This window comes from Pongo pygmaeus, chromosome 4 (genome assembly GCF_028885625.2).
Source record: "Pongo pygmaeus isolate AG05252 chromosome 4, NHGRI_mPonPyg2-v2.0_pri, whole genome shotgun sequence".
NCBI classification, from domain to species: domain Eukaryota; kingdom Metazoa; phylum Chordata; class Mammalia; order Primates; family Hominidae; genus Pongo; species Pongo pygmaeus.
The window spans coordinates 6,390,501-6,406,964 of NC_072377.2; the positions used below are offsets into that span (position 1 = coordinate 6,390,501).

The window sequence follows — 16,464 nt, forward strand, 5'->3', positions numbered from 1 at the left end:
CACTTGGACAGATGGGTCACTTTTGTGCAGCTGAGTGGCAGGAAACACAGCAGGCTCACCTGGCTAGACAGGGTAAACATGTGACCTCGTTTGTAGCCAGCACCTGTATTGTCACTGACTGTAGAAATATTTTAATGAGGCACTCATATATATCTGATAGGATTCAAAAAGTGGAAATAAAAAAAGAACACAGAAAACTGATAAACTACTCGATGACATTACTGATAGTCCCCAAAGATGAGCGCTTCCCCTTGTAACTAACACCTGGTTATTTCAGGACTTGAGCACAATAGAGACAGGTGGTATCACAATCCTAATCAAGTGTAACTCCAATAGCTCAACTTCCAGGAATTTGCCCTAAATAATAATTGAACAGGTGGAAGATGTATGGTCAAAGTTATTAACTTCATGTTAGTGAAGTATTAGTGAAGAACTGTGACGCACACAGGTACCCAATGGGAGCTGATGAACTAAGCCCAGGAGAGCCAGAGTCTTGTGACGTGGCAGGCACAGGCCCAGCTCTCCCACTCATTAGCTGGGTGACCTGAGCAGGTGCCTCAGGTCCCTCATCTGTAAACCTCACTGGTTTACTGTGGGAATTGAGGCAATGCATGGAAAGTGCTTAAACTGTGTCCAGCATGTAAATAACAACACATCTGCTGTTAGCGCATTAATGGAACGCTAAATATTAAAATTATGTGAGAGGAAGTTTATTGAGTTGCCCAGATTTCATGGCATCCTGTTAAAAGAATAAAGGTTACCAACTCATGTGCACAGGAATAATTCCACATCTAGTTGTTCAGTGTGTGTGCACATCTGTGCAAGAGAAGAACATCTAGATGGATGAAAATCACAATAGTAACAATTTGGGCAGAAATGTGGAGATTTTTGTAGCTCTATTTTTCAGTTGTCTGTAATGAACCCTTCGGATTGTACACCCAAAAAGGTAAAGAATGTTCTAGTTCTGTGTAAAGGTGGGGCTTAATTTTTGCTTTTTCATTCTGACCTACAGAGGCAGCACAGATTATCTAGAACAGTGATACAGGCTCAGGTCCTGTCTGAGTCCGTACCTGCCTCGTGGTGGTTCAGTGGTGTCCTTGGGCATAACAAAAATCAGTGGGCCCTGGGGCTGTTTGCCTGATCTGTGTCTGCAGGAAGAAAGGGGTGGGGAAGAAGAGGTCAGAAACAAAGCAGGGATTGGAACGAACTGGGCGGCAGTGGGCAGGGGTGATGTGAAGAAGCTGATCGAAATGGCTGATACCGTCCCAGGATGACTCTCGCAATCATTCTTTTAACCAAAACGAGGTCTTTGAGAAGAAGGGATGAAGGGCCAGCCAGGTGTGTGCACCTGAACCCAAGCTCCTCCGGGTGGAGCGCTCTGGAAGGCAGTGTCAGTGACAGTCACAGCATGCCTCGCCGAGTGTCAAATGCGGCCTGGAACCCTCCAGTGCTCTCGCACTGACACCAATTCCGAGCTAAGTAGCTTCCTCAGCATTTCAGAGGATTTGAAAGTGACGGGCACTTGCGACTAATAGTAATGGCAGGTGGGGTGGAAAAAGGAGACCTTCCCGTGGAATTAAGAGGCATGTGGCCTGTCACAGCATCAAGGGGCTCCAACACCTATTCATTGCCTGGGGACCCACTGTGGTGGTGTCATCAGACACACTGATGAAAGTCAGGAGTTCCAAGGCAGTGCATCCATATACCCAAACTTTTACTCAAAAAAAGACTGGTGAATATTCCAGAATAATGTGTGACAGCTACACCGCCCCTGCTGGGCCTAGGTCAGGAGACTTGTCATGCTGTGGGCTACCAGATATGCATCTCTAGCTGACAGTCACCCTCTCTTCCCAAGGCTCAGACATCAAGATTAAAACAGCTTGAGGCCACCCGATTAACTCAGTCCCAGGATATGTACAACAGCCCCTACTGCCGGCACATCCTCCATGTTTCAGAGTCCAGGAAGAGAGGACTGTGGACACCTTGGACCCACCTGGAACCAGCACAGAGGAGGGTGAAGCTGCAGGGCTTCGGGCACGTTAAGCCCTGGTGCCCCAGCTTCAACATCAGTAATATAAAGCAAGCCGGACCTCACAGGGCCGGTGAGGGCCAGATGAGTTGATGCAGGTGAAGTGTGTGGGAAGAGCCCAGCAAGCCGCGTGCCCACATGGCCCTCGTGCAGCAGCCAATAGTCAGCATCCTGATGCCGGAAAAACAAGGCGGAACAGCAATTCAGGCACCTGAACCTGCCAGACAGGGGCCTCCTCTACTCTAGCAGAATTCTCTACTCTAGAAGAATTTCTAGCAGAAATTCTTCCCCTTGGTAGGGGTAGGAGTCCTTTTCTGGTGCTGTTTTGGAGAGAACAGAACTGCTAGCGAGGGACCAGCTTCCTAAGGGGCCTGGCCCCTGACTCTTGGTAAATACAACCCTCCTGGGGAGTATTCTGGACTGAGTTGCATCCCCTCAAAACTCCAGTATCAAAGCCCTAACCCTAGGACCTGAGAATGCAACTGTATTTGCATTTGTATTGCAGGGTCTTCAAAGAAGTAAGTTAAAAATGGGTCCTTCGGGTGGGTCCTAATACCATCTAACTGGTGTTCTTAGATCCTAAAGAGGTTAGGACACACAGAAGAGACACCAGGGCTATGACACACACAGAGGAACGACCACGTGAGGTCAAAGCGAGCAGGTCTGCAAGCCAGGGAGGCCTTGGGGGAAACCCACTCTGCAGGCACCGTGAGCTTGTACTTCCAGCCTCCAGAACTGTGGGAAAATACATGTTTGTTGTTTAAACCACCCAGAATGTGGTGTTTTATTCCGGCAGCCCTGGCTAGGATCGAGGCTGGTTCAGGATCATTCGTAGGAGGCAAATTAACGTAGATTCCCAGGGCCCATCCTAAAGCCTGCAGCTCAATAGGTCTGAACTGGGGCCCTACCTCACTAACAAGCCTGCCCAGGCCATTCAGACACAGGGGTCTACAGGTCAACCTCGGCACAGGCCACACTAGGGCCTCAACTCCAAGGGTGGCCCACAGATCACAGAAACAGCGCCACCTGCAGCTCATGAGAAATGCAGTTTGCAAGGCCCAACGGGCGTGTGAATCTGAACCCGCAGGTTCACGGAATCCCCTCGGGACCTATAGGCACACTGAAGCCGAAACACAGCCCTGCCGGGCATCCTTCCAGAGTGCCAACAAATTGGTGTACTACGGCCCCTAGAAAGGGTTTGTAGAAAAAATTGGAATTCTGCATTTTGCTTTAGCTTTTCCTGCCTAAATGCCTGGAGAACAAATTTTCTTATGAATATTACCAACCCTCTGGGAAAGTAATAATTAACTGTTTGCAAGACACATTGTACTATATTATAAAAATATTACAAAAATAATTACATGGAGTAAGCCACATACTTAGTTTATTATACGCATGTCTAATTGAAATCCATGAAAACAGTTACATTTAAAACATTCGTTATGCACTATACTTGAAAATGTAAAATATAATACCAATTAAGTACTTCCCACATTAAACCGACTTTTCTTTTTTTAAAAAAATTTTTCCTAGTCGTTTTAGCTTTCCGACACCATGATAAAATAGAACAGAAAGAGTACATTAAAAGAAAAATATTAGGTAGAATGTTGTAAAACTTTTAATTTACCCATCATATTTAACATTTCCAAGCCTATTTTCCTGCGCCTCATCTGCCCGCAGAGAGAATGATCCCCACAGTGACGAGGGGTCAGCACTCAGAGCCAGATGACGCCGGACAAGCTGCTGGAACAGCTGGGGCACAGCTCCGCCTCTCCTCCAGCCCCTCCGTCCCATGAGGCCAAACAATGAGAACAGAGGGGCTGAGGGGTGTGTCCAGGGCCCAATCCCACCTCAGCAGGAAGGTGGCGTCAGCGCTCGCAGTCCCAGCCTCACACCGCATCGCAGTCACGGGAGATCTTCACACAGGGAGGGCAAGCTGGTTAAGAAGGTGGGTGATCCTCCCCCCGGATGCTTCGATACTTAGCCATGTCTTCCGGAAATACTTTAGAAAGTTCTTGAATCAACAGGCTTTTAAATTTCTACAAAGAAAATACATTATCAAAGTAGCTCTTCACATCAACACTCCAATAACTATTTAAAATATGCCTTTTGGAAGTTTAAACACATGGCCCACTAAGCAACACAGGGCCACGGGACTGACCTGAGACTTCCACTGATCTCAGAGAGGAAATGACACCAATGGCAACATAGGCAAAAGGAAGCGACACTGCACAGCCCCAGACGTCGCCACCAGTAGCACAATTCTGTACTGCCCAAAGGCACTGGTGTGACAGGAGCCTGCTGGAACTGTAAGCCACGTCCCTGGTGGCCCAGTGGCTGTGTTCACATGGAGAGAGACGTTTCTGCTGGCCAATATAATTCTCACTCAGCTTTACCAAGCGAAACGGAACAATCAAAACCAGCGGCCCTCGCTATTGATAAGGAGTGCACTGGCTCTGAAGGTGACACTGGACTCAACAACTCCTCAATCTCAAATGGACAAAACAGAGATGAGGCTGTGGGCGCCGTAAGAACAACTATGACAAAACACCACTTCTGAGGCGTGCTGTTTACCACCAGGAGGGGATCACCTGAATGGGATTCTGGAAGCCCTGTGACCTGCCTGTGACTAGGCAGGTCTCCTTCTGACAGCTTCTGCCTTTGCTCTTCCCACTCGGCCAGAGTGCCAAGAGGCCACTGTGTGACCACCCCTGCCTGCACACATTAGCCGTGGCAGAGCACACGTGTCCCAGTCTGGCACCAGGCATCAGTGGGAACAGAACACTCACATCCTCTGTGATCCTGGAGCTCAAGCAGCCGGCAGAGGAGACAGAACAAACAGAAAAAACAAAATTAAAAGGTAAATCTTGACCAGCATTCTCAAGGAAAGCTTTAGAAAAGGCTGGTCCCAAAGGCCTCTTTGAGGAGGTGAAATCATCTGAAACTGGAAGGATAGAGTCGCTTGTGCAAAGAGAACATGGAAGAGCTCCAGGCGGAGAAGATGGCAGGAGAAAAGAACACAAACGAAAGGGTTGGATGTATTCCAGAACCAAAAACCAGGCCGGCGTGGATGGCCGGGAGGAGGAAGGGACACGTGTTGTGAGCTGGGAGGAGAGGCAGGCAGAGGTCCCTGCCACACACGGCAACAGTCGCATGGCGCCAACAGAAATGAGTGGCCATTAAGTCCAAATAAAGAAACAAAACACCAATTTGAACTACATTTGAGTCAACTTAAGAAAAAATTATGTATTTCATGTTCAAGTGCAGAGAGTTCTCTACATCTCATCAAGGCAAAGAAAAACTAAGTGATCTGGGGAATTTCATGACAGTGGATATGGTAAAAAGAAGTTTGGAGGTCAGAAGCTGGACAAAGAAACATCAATATTCAAGAATCCTCTAAACCAAAGAACCATGACTACAGGGAAAGCCTTCAACAGTAGGAATTACTACAGAAATAGAAAGTATCAATGCAATAAAAGTGCATCTTAAAAAAATGAAAATGATCACAGCCAGTGAGAACTACCATCACAAAAATTACCCTGGAGTTCCTTAAGAGTAAGATTAGTGTATGTTTTTTATGCTATTACACAGCTGATATCTAATTTTACTTACTCCCTATTACACAATTCAGAAATCCCAACGTGTAAAGTTACGAAAGCCAATATTCTAGCAAGTATGGAAAAAAATGAGTCTCTTAACCAAATTTCGCTGAGAAGGCATCTCTTCCCAGACGCTCCTTAGAGACTTACCTTCATGGTGTCGATCTTGCCTTTAACTTGCTCATTTTTAGCTAGAGCCCTCTCCAGGCACTCTTTGGTGTAGAGCTGGGGGTTTCGACCCTGATCTATATATCTGGAAACATGAAACATTTCCGTTAGCATTCCCATGACTGACACCTATTCTCACAGCTTTCTGAAAGATATGGGGGAAAAAAGATCAGGTATATATAACTGCACATGGCCTTGTTTAGACAAAACTGAGTGTAGGAACGAGGGGAATTAAGATTCCCTCATTTACACAAGTACAGATAATCTGATTTCATTACTTCTGATAATACGAACAGCTCATAAAATCAAGTAATGATCACTTATAAACCCAAGCACACTTCACAAGCCATACCACTTTACATTTGTTTAGCATTTGCACTTTTCAAAATTCGTTCATGCTATTTATTAGCTTTTTGATCCTCACAGCAGCTTGTATGGTAAGGCAACTCTTGACAAAAGAAAAAATCAAATGAGATCCAGGGGTTGGGGCCTGGGTGACATAAGAGGACGCTGCTACGATGCAGCCTCCACTCTAGGTCAGCCCCGCTGCTTGGCAAAGCCCCTTCCTTCTCCTCTGTGGAGGAGCTTCAGGGGAAAGGAAAGGAGAACTACAAGCACAAGAGCCCCAGCCCTGATGGCCCCAAGATCTTTTTACAAACCATTCCATTGCTTTAAAAAGAAGAGGGAGCTTGATATACCACTTTACTAAATACACCTAAGTAACTTAAATATAACAGAGATATTCTGGCCAATTATTTCTAAACAGTATAAAACTGTTACTTAGAATTTTTGACACTTCCCCCAGAAATTATCTTCAGTATCCTGAAGATTTAATTAACGTACTGCCTAGATCAATACCTATATTTTACCAAGAGCGGGCCACCTGCCTTTTTCTGTACCCTAAAGAAATCCTTATCATTCAACTAAATTGAATCATTCATTATTTAAAAAACAAAAAACAAAAACTGAAAACTAACTCTACTTTTGTTTTTTATAATTGAGGCCAAAAATATATAATCACTTCAGAACAAAGATATCATTATGTTACTACTAATGGTATAAAAAGTAGCCTTGATAGATAGCAAAAGATAAAAACATCACAAGTTCTAGAAATTCTATTTCATTTCAGTGTTTTTGAAATAATGTAATGTGGCAAAATTACAGTTAATTCTAAACAAAACCTATCCATTTCTCAAGAAAAACCTGACAGGCTCACAGAATAAGGTTAACCATGTCAGCTGACGGTCGTTTCTTCAACAGCATGTACATCCTGCTCAGACTTGGTTCTTTGAAGACCCAAGGGTGAACCCACTCCTGCCCACACACAAAGTCCTGGAGACAAGGGCCAAGCTGCTTTCATCTTAGCTAAAGACACAGTTGGTGTGTATGAAAATGTACATGCTGCAAAGGCCACTGGGACCTGGAAATTCCTTCTACACTGGGCAGACATCAACCACCGATTTGCAGATAAACTTCCAGCATCTGCTCTGTATTAGGGCTCACTGGCATACTCTTCCTGATACCCCAGGTCAATCTCATCCTTCCCCGTGCCCAGCACTTCCCTCTGCCCTTAAGCAATCTGTTCACATCAGTCTCCATTTGCTCTGCTTCAGAGGACATGAGTAGTTACTTGCCACTTGTCACTATATGCATCCCTTGCATTCATAATCAGAAGAGCACAAAGCAGGATGCTCTGTATTCCTGGACTGAGAAAGCCAAAAGCAAGAGTCTGGAGCCGTCTCAGGTGCAAGACCTTCATCCCACCTAAAGTCAGAGACCTCAGTGGTGCCCACTGAGCACAGGTAAGGAACATGGGGCAAAGTCATCAGCAAGTGAACAGAAGATCAGAGACCAAGAAAACCACCTCTGTGTCCTGTCTTTGTAGGCAGCTGCTGCACTATAGCTAGAACTTGTATCTCTGACCTTTTGGGATGGAAAACAGCCATAACTCTTTCCCTTTACTGCTTAAGGAAATCTAGTGATTTACATTTGCAGTTTTGCTGCAAGAAATACTAGAATGTTCTTGCTGTTCCAAGCCAGCACCACCAGGGAGAGGCTGCTTTGCACTGGACAAGAAAGTATGAGTCCAGGGGTTTCGTCTTCAAACTCTGACACTTACTAGGTAAACAACCTATTGAAGTTACTTATCAGGTCCTTCACGTGTGAAATCAGAGATGTGACCAAATCAATGCAAGAAAACCTGGATTTTAAAAATCTAAAAGCTTATTACTGTATGTGTTCTCGGACTATTACTAAGATAGATGCACACAACTCTCCCACAGAAAACAGTGAGCAGCCTCCCCAAATATGCTTAGAATAAGAACCTTTTCTTTCCTCCTTTGACAGAATAGATATTTTCATCTCTCGGAACTAGCACTCCACGGGCAGTTTGGGAACATCAGACCAGACTGCTTTTCAGGTTGCTTCTGGCTGCCATTTTTAAAAAACTTACAATATAGCCCTCAAAGGACTTTTCACCTCTTAAGGAAAAAAGGAAGTTTTGTGGCTGTTCTTTAGCATAAGCAGGACTTTGAGAACCTATGACATATTTCATATATTTAATAAGCTTTTATTTACATGTAACTTTTTTTCAACAATAGAATATTATGGAGATTATTTTTTTTTTTTAGTTTTGTAATCCCATTAGAACGTAAGTTCCATGAGGGCAGGTATTTTTGTCTATTTTTTTTTCCACTGGCACATCCCCAGCACCCAGGCTGTGCCTACCACACAGCAGGCACTCAAATGTCAGTGATGAAGAAGTCATGATACCACACCATAACTGAACAAGATTTATACCCAAGACTAATATCAAGAATGTTACTTACTCAAAAACTTCTAACGGTACGGTAATATCATGAAGCTGCTGTCTGCACTTATCAATATCCTGTAAGCCAGTAACAATAAAATTCCTGGGGGGAAAGCAAACACACAGGCGTCTGGTTAATTTCACTTGACAGTATAAGCACCACCCACAGAGCTACCCAGCCAACTGGGGCTTCACACAAGTTCGTTCTCCTCACAGCTGTGCGGGTTTCACACGGCTCTCACCTCTTTGGTTAGCTACAAGATTCCTAGGACATCGTTAGGTTACAAAATACCCTCAAATATTTGTTACTTTCCTTCTCAACTAGAAATTGCCAGTAAGGGGGATGGAGAGGGAACCTGATGAAAAATACGAACCTTCTCTCAAAAACAATTACCTGACTGTACATATGACTGTGTGTGCGGTTTCAGCGAACACATGAGGCAGCGGACTATACTCAAAGTCTGAGGGAAAGAAAGCCATACTGTCTGGTTTAGCTTCCTCTCCTCTCTGGAGCCTTCCTACACCACCAGGCTGGCCTGGCTATTCCCACAGCACTCAGTATGGAACCTCGGCTGCAGCATTTTCTATGTCCGTGCCCCATATAAAGCCCTTCTCGAAAGTGCTGTACTTTCATTTGCCTTTTCTCCATCCCAGGGCCTAGCAACATGAGCAGCACAAGGCTGTTGCCAGGAAACAATAATAATAAACGTTCTGCAGCCTTTCTCAGCACCACCTTCCCCCTAGTTCCTTCACTGTCAGGCCTATGCAGCAGGTGGCTTCGGAGCCTCACCTTCTGAGGCCTAGTTTAGGGCGTGCACTCACTGTGGAGCCAGCCTCCCATCTGGAGACAGAGACTGAATTCCCAGAAGGGCTCCAGGAGGAAAAGGCTGGGAGGGGGTTACACATGAGAGGGGAGACGCTAGAAGAGAAAGCATGATCCCCTTGATAGGGAAACGGAAAGTATATCATCTGGCCATGATGACGTCTCCAAAGGGGCCTCAAAGAGGTTCCTCTAACGCAAATTGGGAAGGAGGCGGTTGGCAACAGGCGGGAGCGCGGGTCCCGCCCTCTGAACACAGCCAGGAAAGGCGCCCCGGGCTCCGGGACCAGACCAGAGGGCTGGCGGGGCACGAGCAGCGGTCAGGCTCGGCTCGGGCTCCCTAGATCCCCGCTCCCCGAGCACACGCTTCCCGGCCAGGCCCTGGGGAGACCCCGGCAGCCTCGGGCCGCCACTCACAGCTTCTGGTTGAGCCCGGCCTGGCTGCTAGGCTGGAAGTCACTGACGATGATGCCAAGCTGCCGAATGTTCTCCACGAACTTCTCCAGGTGCTCCTCTAAGTGGTCAAACTTCTCCGCCATCGCCTCGGCCCGACCCCCACCCACACAGCCTCAGCCAGCAGCGCCGCAGGCGTGGCCCTACGCTCCTGTTTCCTGCTTCCGTCCGGACAGATACGACTTCCGTTTCCTCTGGGAGCGCGCGGGCGAGCTCTTGGAGGCGGAGCCTGGTTATCAGGACGGGCGTGTTGGGGGCGGGGCCTAAGTGTGGGGCGGGGCGGGCTTTCGGGGATGCGGTCTGGATTCTGCGGGAGGCCTCGGCGCGCAGCTGGGCGAGTACTAACTGCTTGCACTCACATCAGACCTGCCTCGGTCAGGTCTGATGTGATTGAAGACTTCGTGCAATGCAGCATCTTCAAGCAATACACACATGGATGAAAATCCTAAAGTTTGCATGAAAGACCAATAACGGTAGTCTCCCTACTCCTCTACCAGAACCCCTGGGATCAGCGCCGGCCTGCCTCCTTTCCTCTGTGTAATTGGCGGCCACCTCCCCTGGCTCTTGCTGTTAACCATGCTTCCGGGACACCTGCTGCCTTCGTAGGTCGGGGTCTCACCTCCTCGGGCCAATTCTGACCAAACAGCACCCTGTGGGGTTGCCCTGTCTCTGAAAATAACCTCCCCTGCTTCACAAAGCTTTTAGTAAACTGCTGTTTATCTCATTGAAATTCAGTTTAGGTCATTTCACTCTTATGTTTAAGAAACTTTTCTGCCCGATCTCCTGTCATAGCTGATATCTCCTCCAGCCTGTTTGAATTCCTCAAGTGATTTCTTTTACTGAATATATGTGTGGCCTGTACTTTTCAGTGCCTAGAAACAGGCAAAGTGAGGGAGCTCCTTTGCTAGATGATCTCCAGAGCCTCTCCCAGCTGTAACCAGAAATGGAAAGCCAGAGAAGGTAAGTGACTTGCCAAACTTATGGAATCAGGGCACTCCAGTTGGTGGGCTGGGCTGATACACAGAAATGTTACATAAAATACTTCTCTCCTGATTTAACAACAATTAACTTTAGGGAATTATAAAACAAGGTGGAGGCTGGGCATGGTGGCTCACCCCTGTAATCCCAGAACTTTGGAAGGCCAAGGCAGGTGGATCACCTGAGGTGAGGAGTTCAACACCAGCCTAACCAATATGGAGAAACCCTGTCTACTAAAAATACAAAAATTAGTCAGACATGGTGGCGTGCGCCTGTAGTCCCAGCTACTTGGGAGGCTGAGACAGGAGAATTGCTTGAACCTGGGGGACAGAGGTTGCAGTAAGCCGAGAACATGCCACTGCACTCCAGCCTGGGCAACAGAGCAAGACTCAAAAAAAAAAAAAAAGGTGGAAATAGAAAATTGGACAAATTAAAAATTTTAAAAGTTATTAGGGAGAGGTAGCAACATGGAGTGAATGGCCTTTCTCAATTTCATAAGTAACAAAGAGATAATTGATGGACCTTAGGCTTTGGTATTTATTTTAAAAATTTAAGGGTATATATAGTGTGTATATATATATATATACACATATATATACACACACACACACACACATATATATATATATATATGCTAGTATATATAATTCCCAAACTAGTAGACAGGGGGAAGGGAATAAAGAAAACACAATCAACTAAATAGAAGGCAAGAAAAGGAGAGAATAAAGAAGCAAAGAACAAGCATGGAAAATAAAACTCACAACGTAAAGTGCAAAAATTAAAGGCACACAACTCAACAGCAAAACAGCAAAAGAAGAAATTTAAAAATGGACAAAGAACCTGAACAGATACTTCTCAAAAGAAGACATAAAAATGACCAGCAAAAATGCTCAGCATCACATATCATCAGGGAAATACAAATTAAAAGCATAATGAGATGTCACCTTACACTGTTAGAAGGGCTATAATCAAAAAGACCAAAGACAATGGGTGTGGGTGAAAATATGGAGGAAAGGGAACCCTTGTACACTGTTGATGGGAATGTAAATTAGTGCAGCCCTTATGGAAAATAGTATGGAAGTTTCCCAAAACTCTAAAAACAGAATTACCATATGATCCAGCGTTCCTACTTCTGAGTATATACTGTGAACCCCGAATATCTGAGACAGGTCTTAGTTAATTTGGAAAGTTTATTTTGCCAAGGTTGAGGACACACCTCATGACACAGCCTCAGGAGGTCATGACGACGTGGGCCCAAGGTGGTCAGGTCACAGCTTGGTTTTATACACCTTAGGGGAACATGATACATAAATGAATATATGTAAGGTATACATTGGTTCTGTCCAGAAAGGCGGGAAAACTCACAAAGAAGTGAGGGGGCTTCCAGGTCACTGGTAGGTGAAAGACAAATAGTTACATTATTTTGAGTTTCTGATTTGCCTTTCCAAAGGAGGCAATCAGATGTGTACCTATCTCAGTGAGCGAAGGGATCACCTTGAATAGAATGGGAGGCAGGTTGTCCCTGAGCATTTTCAAGCATGACTTTTCCCTTTAGCTTAGTGATTTGGGGGCCCCAGAATTTATTTTCCTTTCACAATATGCAAAGGAATTGAAATCACCAAGTCAAAACGATATCTGTGTTTCCGGAAGGAGGTCCCAGTCCAGACCCCGAGAGAGTTCTCAGATCTCGTGCAAGAAAGAATTCAGGGTGAGTCCATGTAGTAAAGTAAAAGCAAGTGTATTAGTAAAATAAAGGAATAAAGGATGGCTACTCCTTAGGCAGAGCAGCCCCGAGGGCTACTGGTTACATGCTGTTATGGTTATTTCTTGATTGTATGCTAAACAAGTGGTGGCTTATTTATGCCTCCCCTTTTTAGACCATATAGGGTAACTTCCTAACAGGTCATGGCATTTGTAAACTGTCAGGGCGCTGGTGGGAGTATAGCAGTGAGAACTCTCATTGCCATCTTGGTTTTGGTGGGGTTTAGCTGACTTCTTTACGGCAAACTGTTTTATCAGCAAGGTCTTTATGACCTGTATTTGGTGCCGACCTCCTGTCTCATCTTGTGACTTAGAATGCCTAACCATCTGGGAATGCAGCCCAGTAGGTTTCAGCCTTATTTTACCCAGCTCCTATTCAAGATGGAGTTGCTCTGGTTCAAATGCCTGTGACATCTGTACCCCATAAAACTAGACAATTATTATTTGTTAATTAAAAATTAAAGTGTATCATGAACTGTGTTCCCTGTCATTAAATATGTGCCTTCCACACTAAAAACATACGTTAGTGAACACAGTAAATGTTAACAGATTTAACATTTAATTAATTTAATTAATTATTTAATTAATTTAACATTTAACTGTTAGTCTATCCTAACAGTTAAATGTTAACAGATTTAACTGTTAGGATAGACTCTCAGATTAGAATCAAATTAGAAGTGTTTTGTTTTGTTGTTGTTTTAATCTAGCTATGTTGCTTTTCAAAGGCACACCTAAAACAAACTTATAGAAAGGTTGAAAATAAAGAGGGAGGATAGAATAATATATGGCAGGCAACCAAAAGAAAGTTGTTAATGCATATAAAAGTTAATAAACATTAAAAAGATGTTTTTAATGGTAAAGAGAAGACTCATTAAAGATGGAATACTATTCACCTATAAGCAACTGACAACATAGTCCCATATTATCTAGCACAAAAATTGACAAAATATGAGGAAAAATTCAAAATCCATAATTATTACAGGGGGTTTGGACTACCTCTATCAGAAAACAATAAATCAAGTAGGCCAAAAAGCATATGAAGAATATGGAAGATTTAAGTAATATATTAAGAATTGTGATCTGTGAAAAACAGTGACCCCTGAAGAACAGATTGTTTCCAAGCACATTTGAAATACTTACAAAAATTTGGCCATTCACTAGACCACAAAGAAAGTTTCAGCAAACTCAAATTCTATCACATAGACCAGATTTTCTGACCTCAATCTAATTACAGTAGAAATCTATGAATTTCTTTATTTTCTACACATACATACACATTTGAAAATCAAAAGACACTCTAAATAATTCATGAGTGTACATACATCTGAGCATGGGCAAGACCCAATTATGTCTGTTGTCCTCGTGTGATTATTAATAGCACTCTTCCACTCACTGTCAAACGTGTCCCAGTTTGGTTGATACATTATATGGACATCCTATTTAAAAGGAAAATTATAAAACATTTGGAATTAAATGACAAGAATTCCTTGTCAAACTTCTGCTTTGCTCCTGAAGTAATAATTTGAGGGAAAACAGCCTGGAAATAATAAACTGGGGTTACAACACAAAGAGTAGGGATAAAAAGAATCAAAAGGGAAATCACAGGCACAAAAAAATACATAAAAAGGAGTGACAAAAGTAAAGACAGACACTGATGAAAATGAGAACTGTTGCATTAGTTTTCTGTCTAGCTGCATTCGAAGCTGGAAAGATAAAAATGAAGAAAAGTTGATTGTTGAAAAGATGAGTCAAATAGATACACTTCTGGCAAGTCTCATCAGAGAAGAAGAAAAGAAAGGTGCTAAAAGAGAAAAATATACAGTATTATAAATGAGTGAGGGTAAAACTTATATGTTCATAATTTTGAAAGCCTAGAAGATATAAACAATTTTCTAGGAAACTACCAGAAATTAACTTAAGAAAAATAAACAATTAGAATAGTTCCTAGTCTTTCAATAAACTGGCCAGTAGGCAAAAATCTCTTTCAAAGATAGAAGAGACATAAGCTCTGACAGCTTTTTACACTAATTGTTTAAAAATCAAACATTAAAGAACAAATCATTTCAAACTTACCCAGATATATTCAGAGACTAGAAAAAGAAGAAATACATCCCAGCTCATTTTGAAAGAGCGGTATAACTTTTATATGAAAATCATCAAGGACAATACAAGAAAATATAGGTCAATCTTCCTTATGAAAGTAGATACAAAAGTCTTAAGTAAGATTTTATCAGAATTAGATCAGTTGTCATGCATCAGGCATCTATTGCTGTATAACAAACCACGCCAAAACTTAGTGGCTTAAAACAACCTCAGTCCTTCATTTTACCCACAAATCTGCAATGTGGCCTGTGCATGGCGTTCACAGCTTCTCTCTGCTCCATGTCACATGGGCTGGGGTGGCTTCACTGGAGGCTGAAGGACCTACTTGCACAATGGCTCATTCAGCAGGGCTGTGGGCTGGCAACCACACTTCCCCTCCACGTGGATGTGTCCCTGGGATTTGGGAGCTTCCTCCCTGGTGGTGGCAGGGTGTCAAGAGCACAGAGCTCAGGAGAAGCCGGTGAAAGCAACACCACCTCTTATGACCTTGCCTGGGAAGTCCCCCGACAGCCAGGGCACATTTAGATCCCCAGGGAGGGAACATAACCTATCTTCCCAGTGGAAGAAGTAAGAAGTCACATTGGTAGAGGAGCAGGTGAGATGAGAGACCTTGTTGAAGCTGTAAACCCTAAGTATCTGAGACAGACAGGTCTCAGTCAATTTAGGAAGTTCATTTTGCCAAAGTTAAAGACACGTGCCTGTGACACAGCCTCAGGAGGTCCTGACAACATGGGCCCAAGGGCACAGCTTGGTTTTATACATTTTAGGGAGACATGAGACATCAATCAATATATGTATGTACATTGGTTCCACCCGGAAAGGCAGGACAACTAGAAGCAGGGAAGCGGTTTCCAGGTCATAGGTAGGTGCGAGATGAATGGTTGCATTCTTTTGAGTTCCTGATTAGCCTTTCCAAAGGAGGCAATCAGATATACATTTGTTTATTATTATTATACTTTAAGTTTTAGGGTACATGTGCACAATGTGCAGGTTACCGCATGTTCTCACTCATAGGTGGGAATTGAACAATCAGATATGCATTTATCTCAGTGAGCACAGGGCAACTTTGAATTCTGTCTGTCCTTTGTCCACAGGGAAATTCCTTGTGAGGGAGGTATGTCGCTTTTTAATCTTAGTAGCTACCTTTTTTAGGAATAGAATGGGAGGCAGGTTCACCCTAAGCAGTTCCCAGCTTGGCTTTTCCCTTTGGCTTAATGATTTTGGGGTCCCAAGATTTATTTTCCTTTCACAAAGCTGTTTTTGAAAAATACAACCTGTCGCCCATCACATTGGGAAAAAAGTTATGATCCATTTTGCTTTTCCTAGGATTGCATGAATTATGAAATACCATAAAATCCATTATTATAACAGTCTGTTAAGGATTAAAGGAGATAAAATACCTCAGGTAGATTTTTTAAGTAGACACTGGATATTAATAAAATTGAACCCAAATCATGATTTAAAAATAAAAAAGAGGCTGGGCACGGTGGCTCACCTTTGTAATCCCAGCACTTTGGGAGGCTGAGGCGGGCAGATCATGAGGTCGAGATCAAGACCATCCTGGCCAACATAGTGAAACCCCGTCTCTACTAAAAATACAAAAATTAGCTGGGCATGGAGGCACGCACCTGTAGTCCCAGCTACTCAGGAGGCTGAGGCAGGAGAATCCCTTGAACCTGGGAGGCGGAGGCTGCAGGAGCCGAGATCGCGCCATTGCACTCCAGCCTGGCGACAGAGCGAGACT

The 16,464-nt window shown here is 44.0% G+C and overlaps 1 protein-coding gene across 1 annotated transcript; it reads right to left on the bottom strand.

The window, feature by feature from the left end:
* Nucleotides 1-3,396: 3,396 nt before the first annotated feature.
* MED10 (mediator complex subunit 10) lies at nt 3,397-10,094 on the bottom strand. The gene is made up of 4 exons (XM_054489167.2): nt 9,843-10,094; nt 8,625-8,708; nt 5,779-5,881; nt 3,397-4,068 (listed from the first exon to the last, which is right to left on the bottom strand). Exons 1-4 carry the CDS (start codon nt 9,962-9,964, stop codon nt 3,970-3,972), a joined length of 408 nt encoding a protein of 135 aa, XP_054345142.1. The 5' UTR covers nt 9,965-10,094; the 3' UTR covers nt 3,397-3,969.
* Between the last annotated feature and the right edge of the window lie 6,370 nt (nt 10,095-16,464).

What these genes read in the sequence shown, in the direction of transcription:
- MED10 (XM_054489167.2), bottom strand. Translation starts at nt 9,964, where the DNA reads ATGGCGGAGAAGTTTGACCACTTAGAGGAGCACCTGGAGAAGTTCGTG. An exon ending in GTACCGTTAGAAGTTTTTGA is followed by an intron (nt 5,882 to 8,624) that starts GTAAGTAACATT and finishes TCATGTTTCCAG; the next exon opens with ATATATAGATCAGGGTCGAA. An exon ending in GCAAGATCGACACCATGAAG is followed by an intron (nt 4,069 to 5,778) that starts GTAAGTCTCTAA and finishes TTTTCTTTGTAG; the next exon opens with AAATTTAAAAGCCTGTTGAT.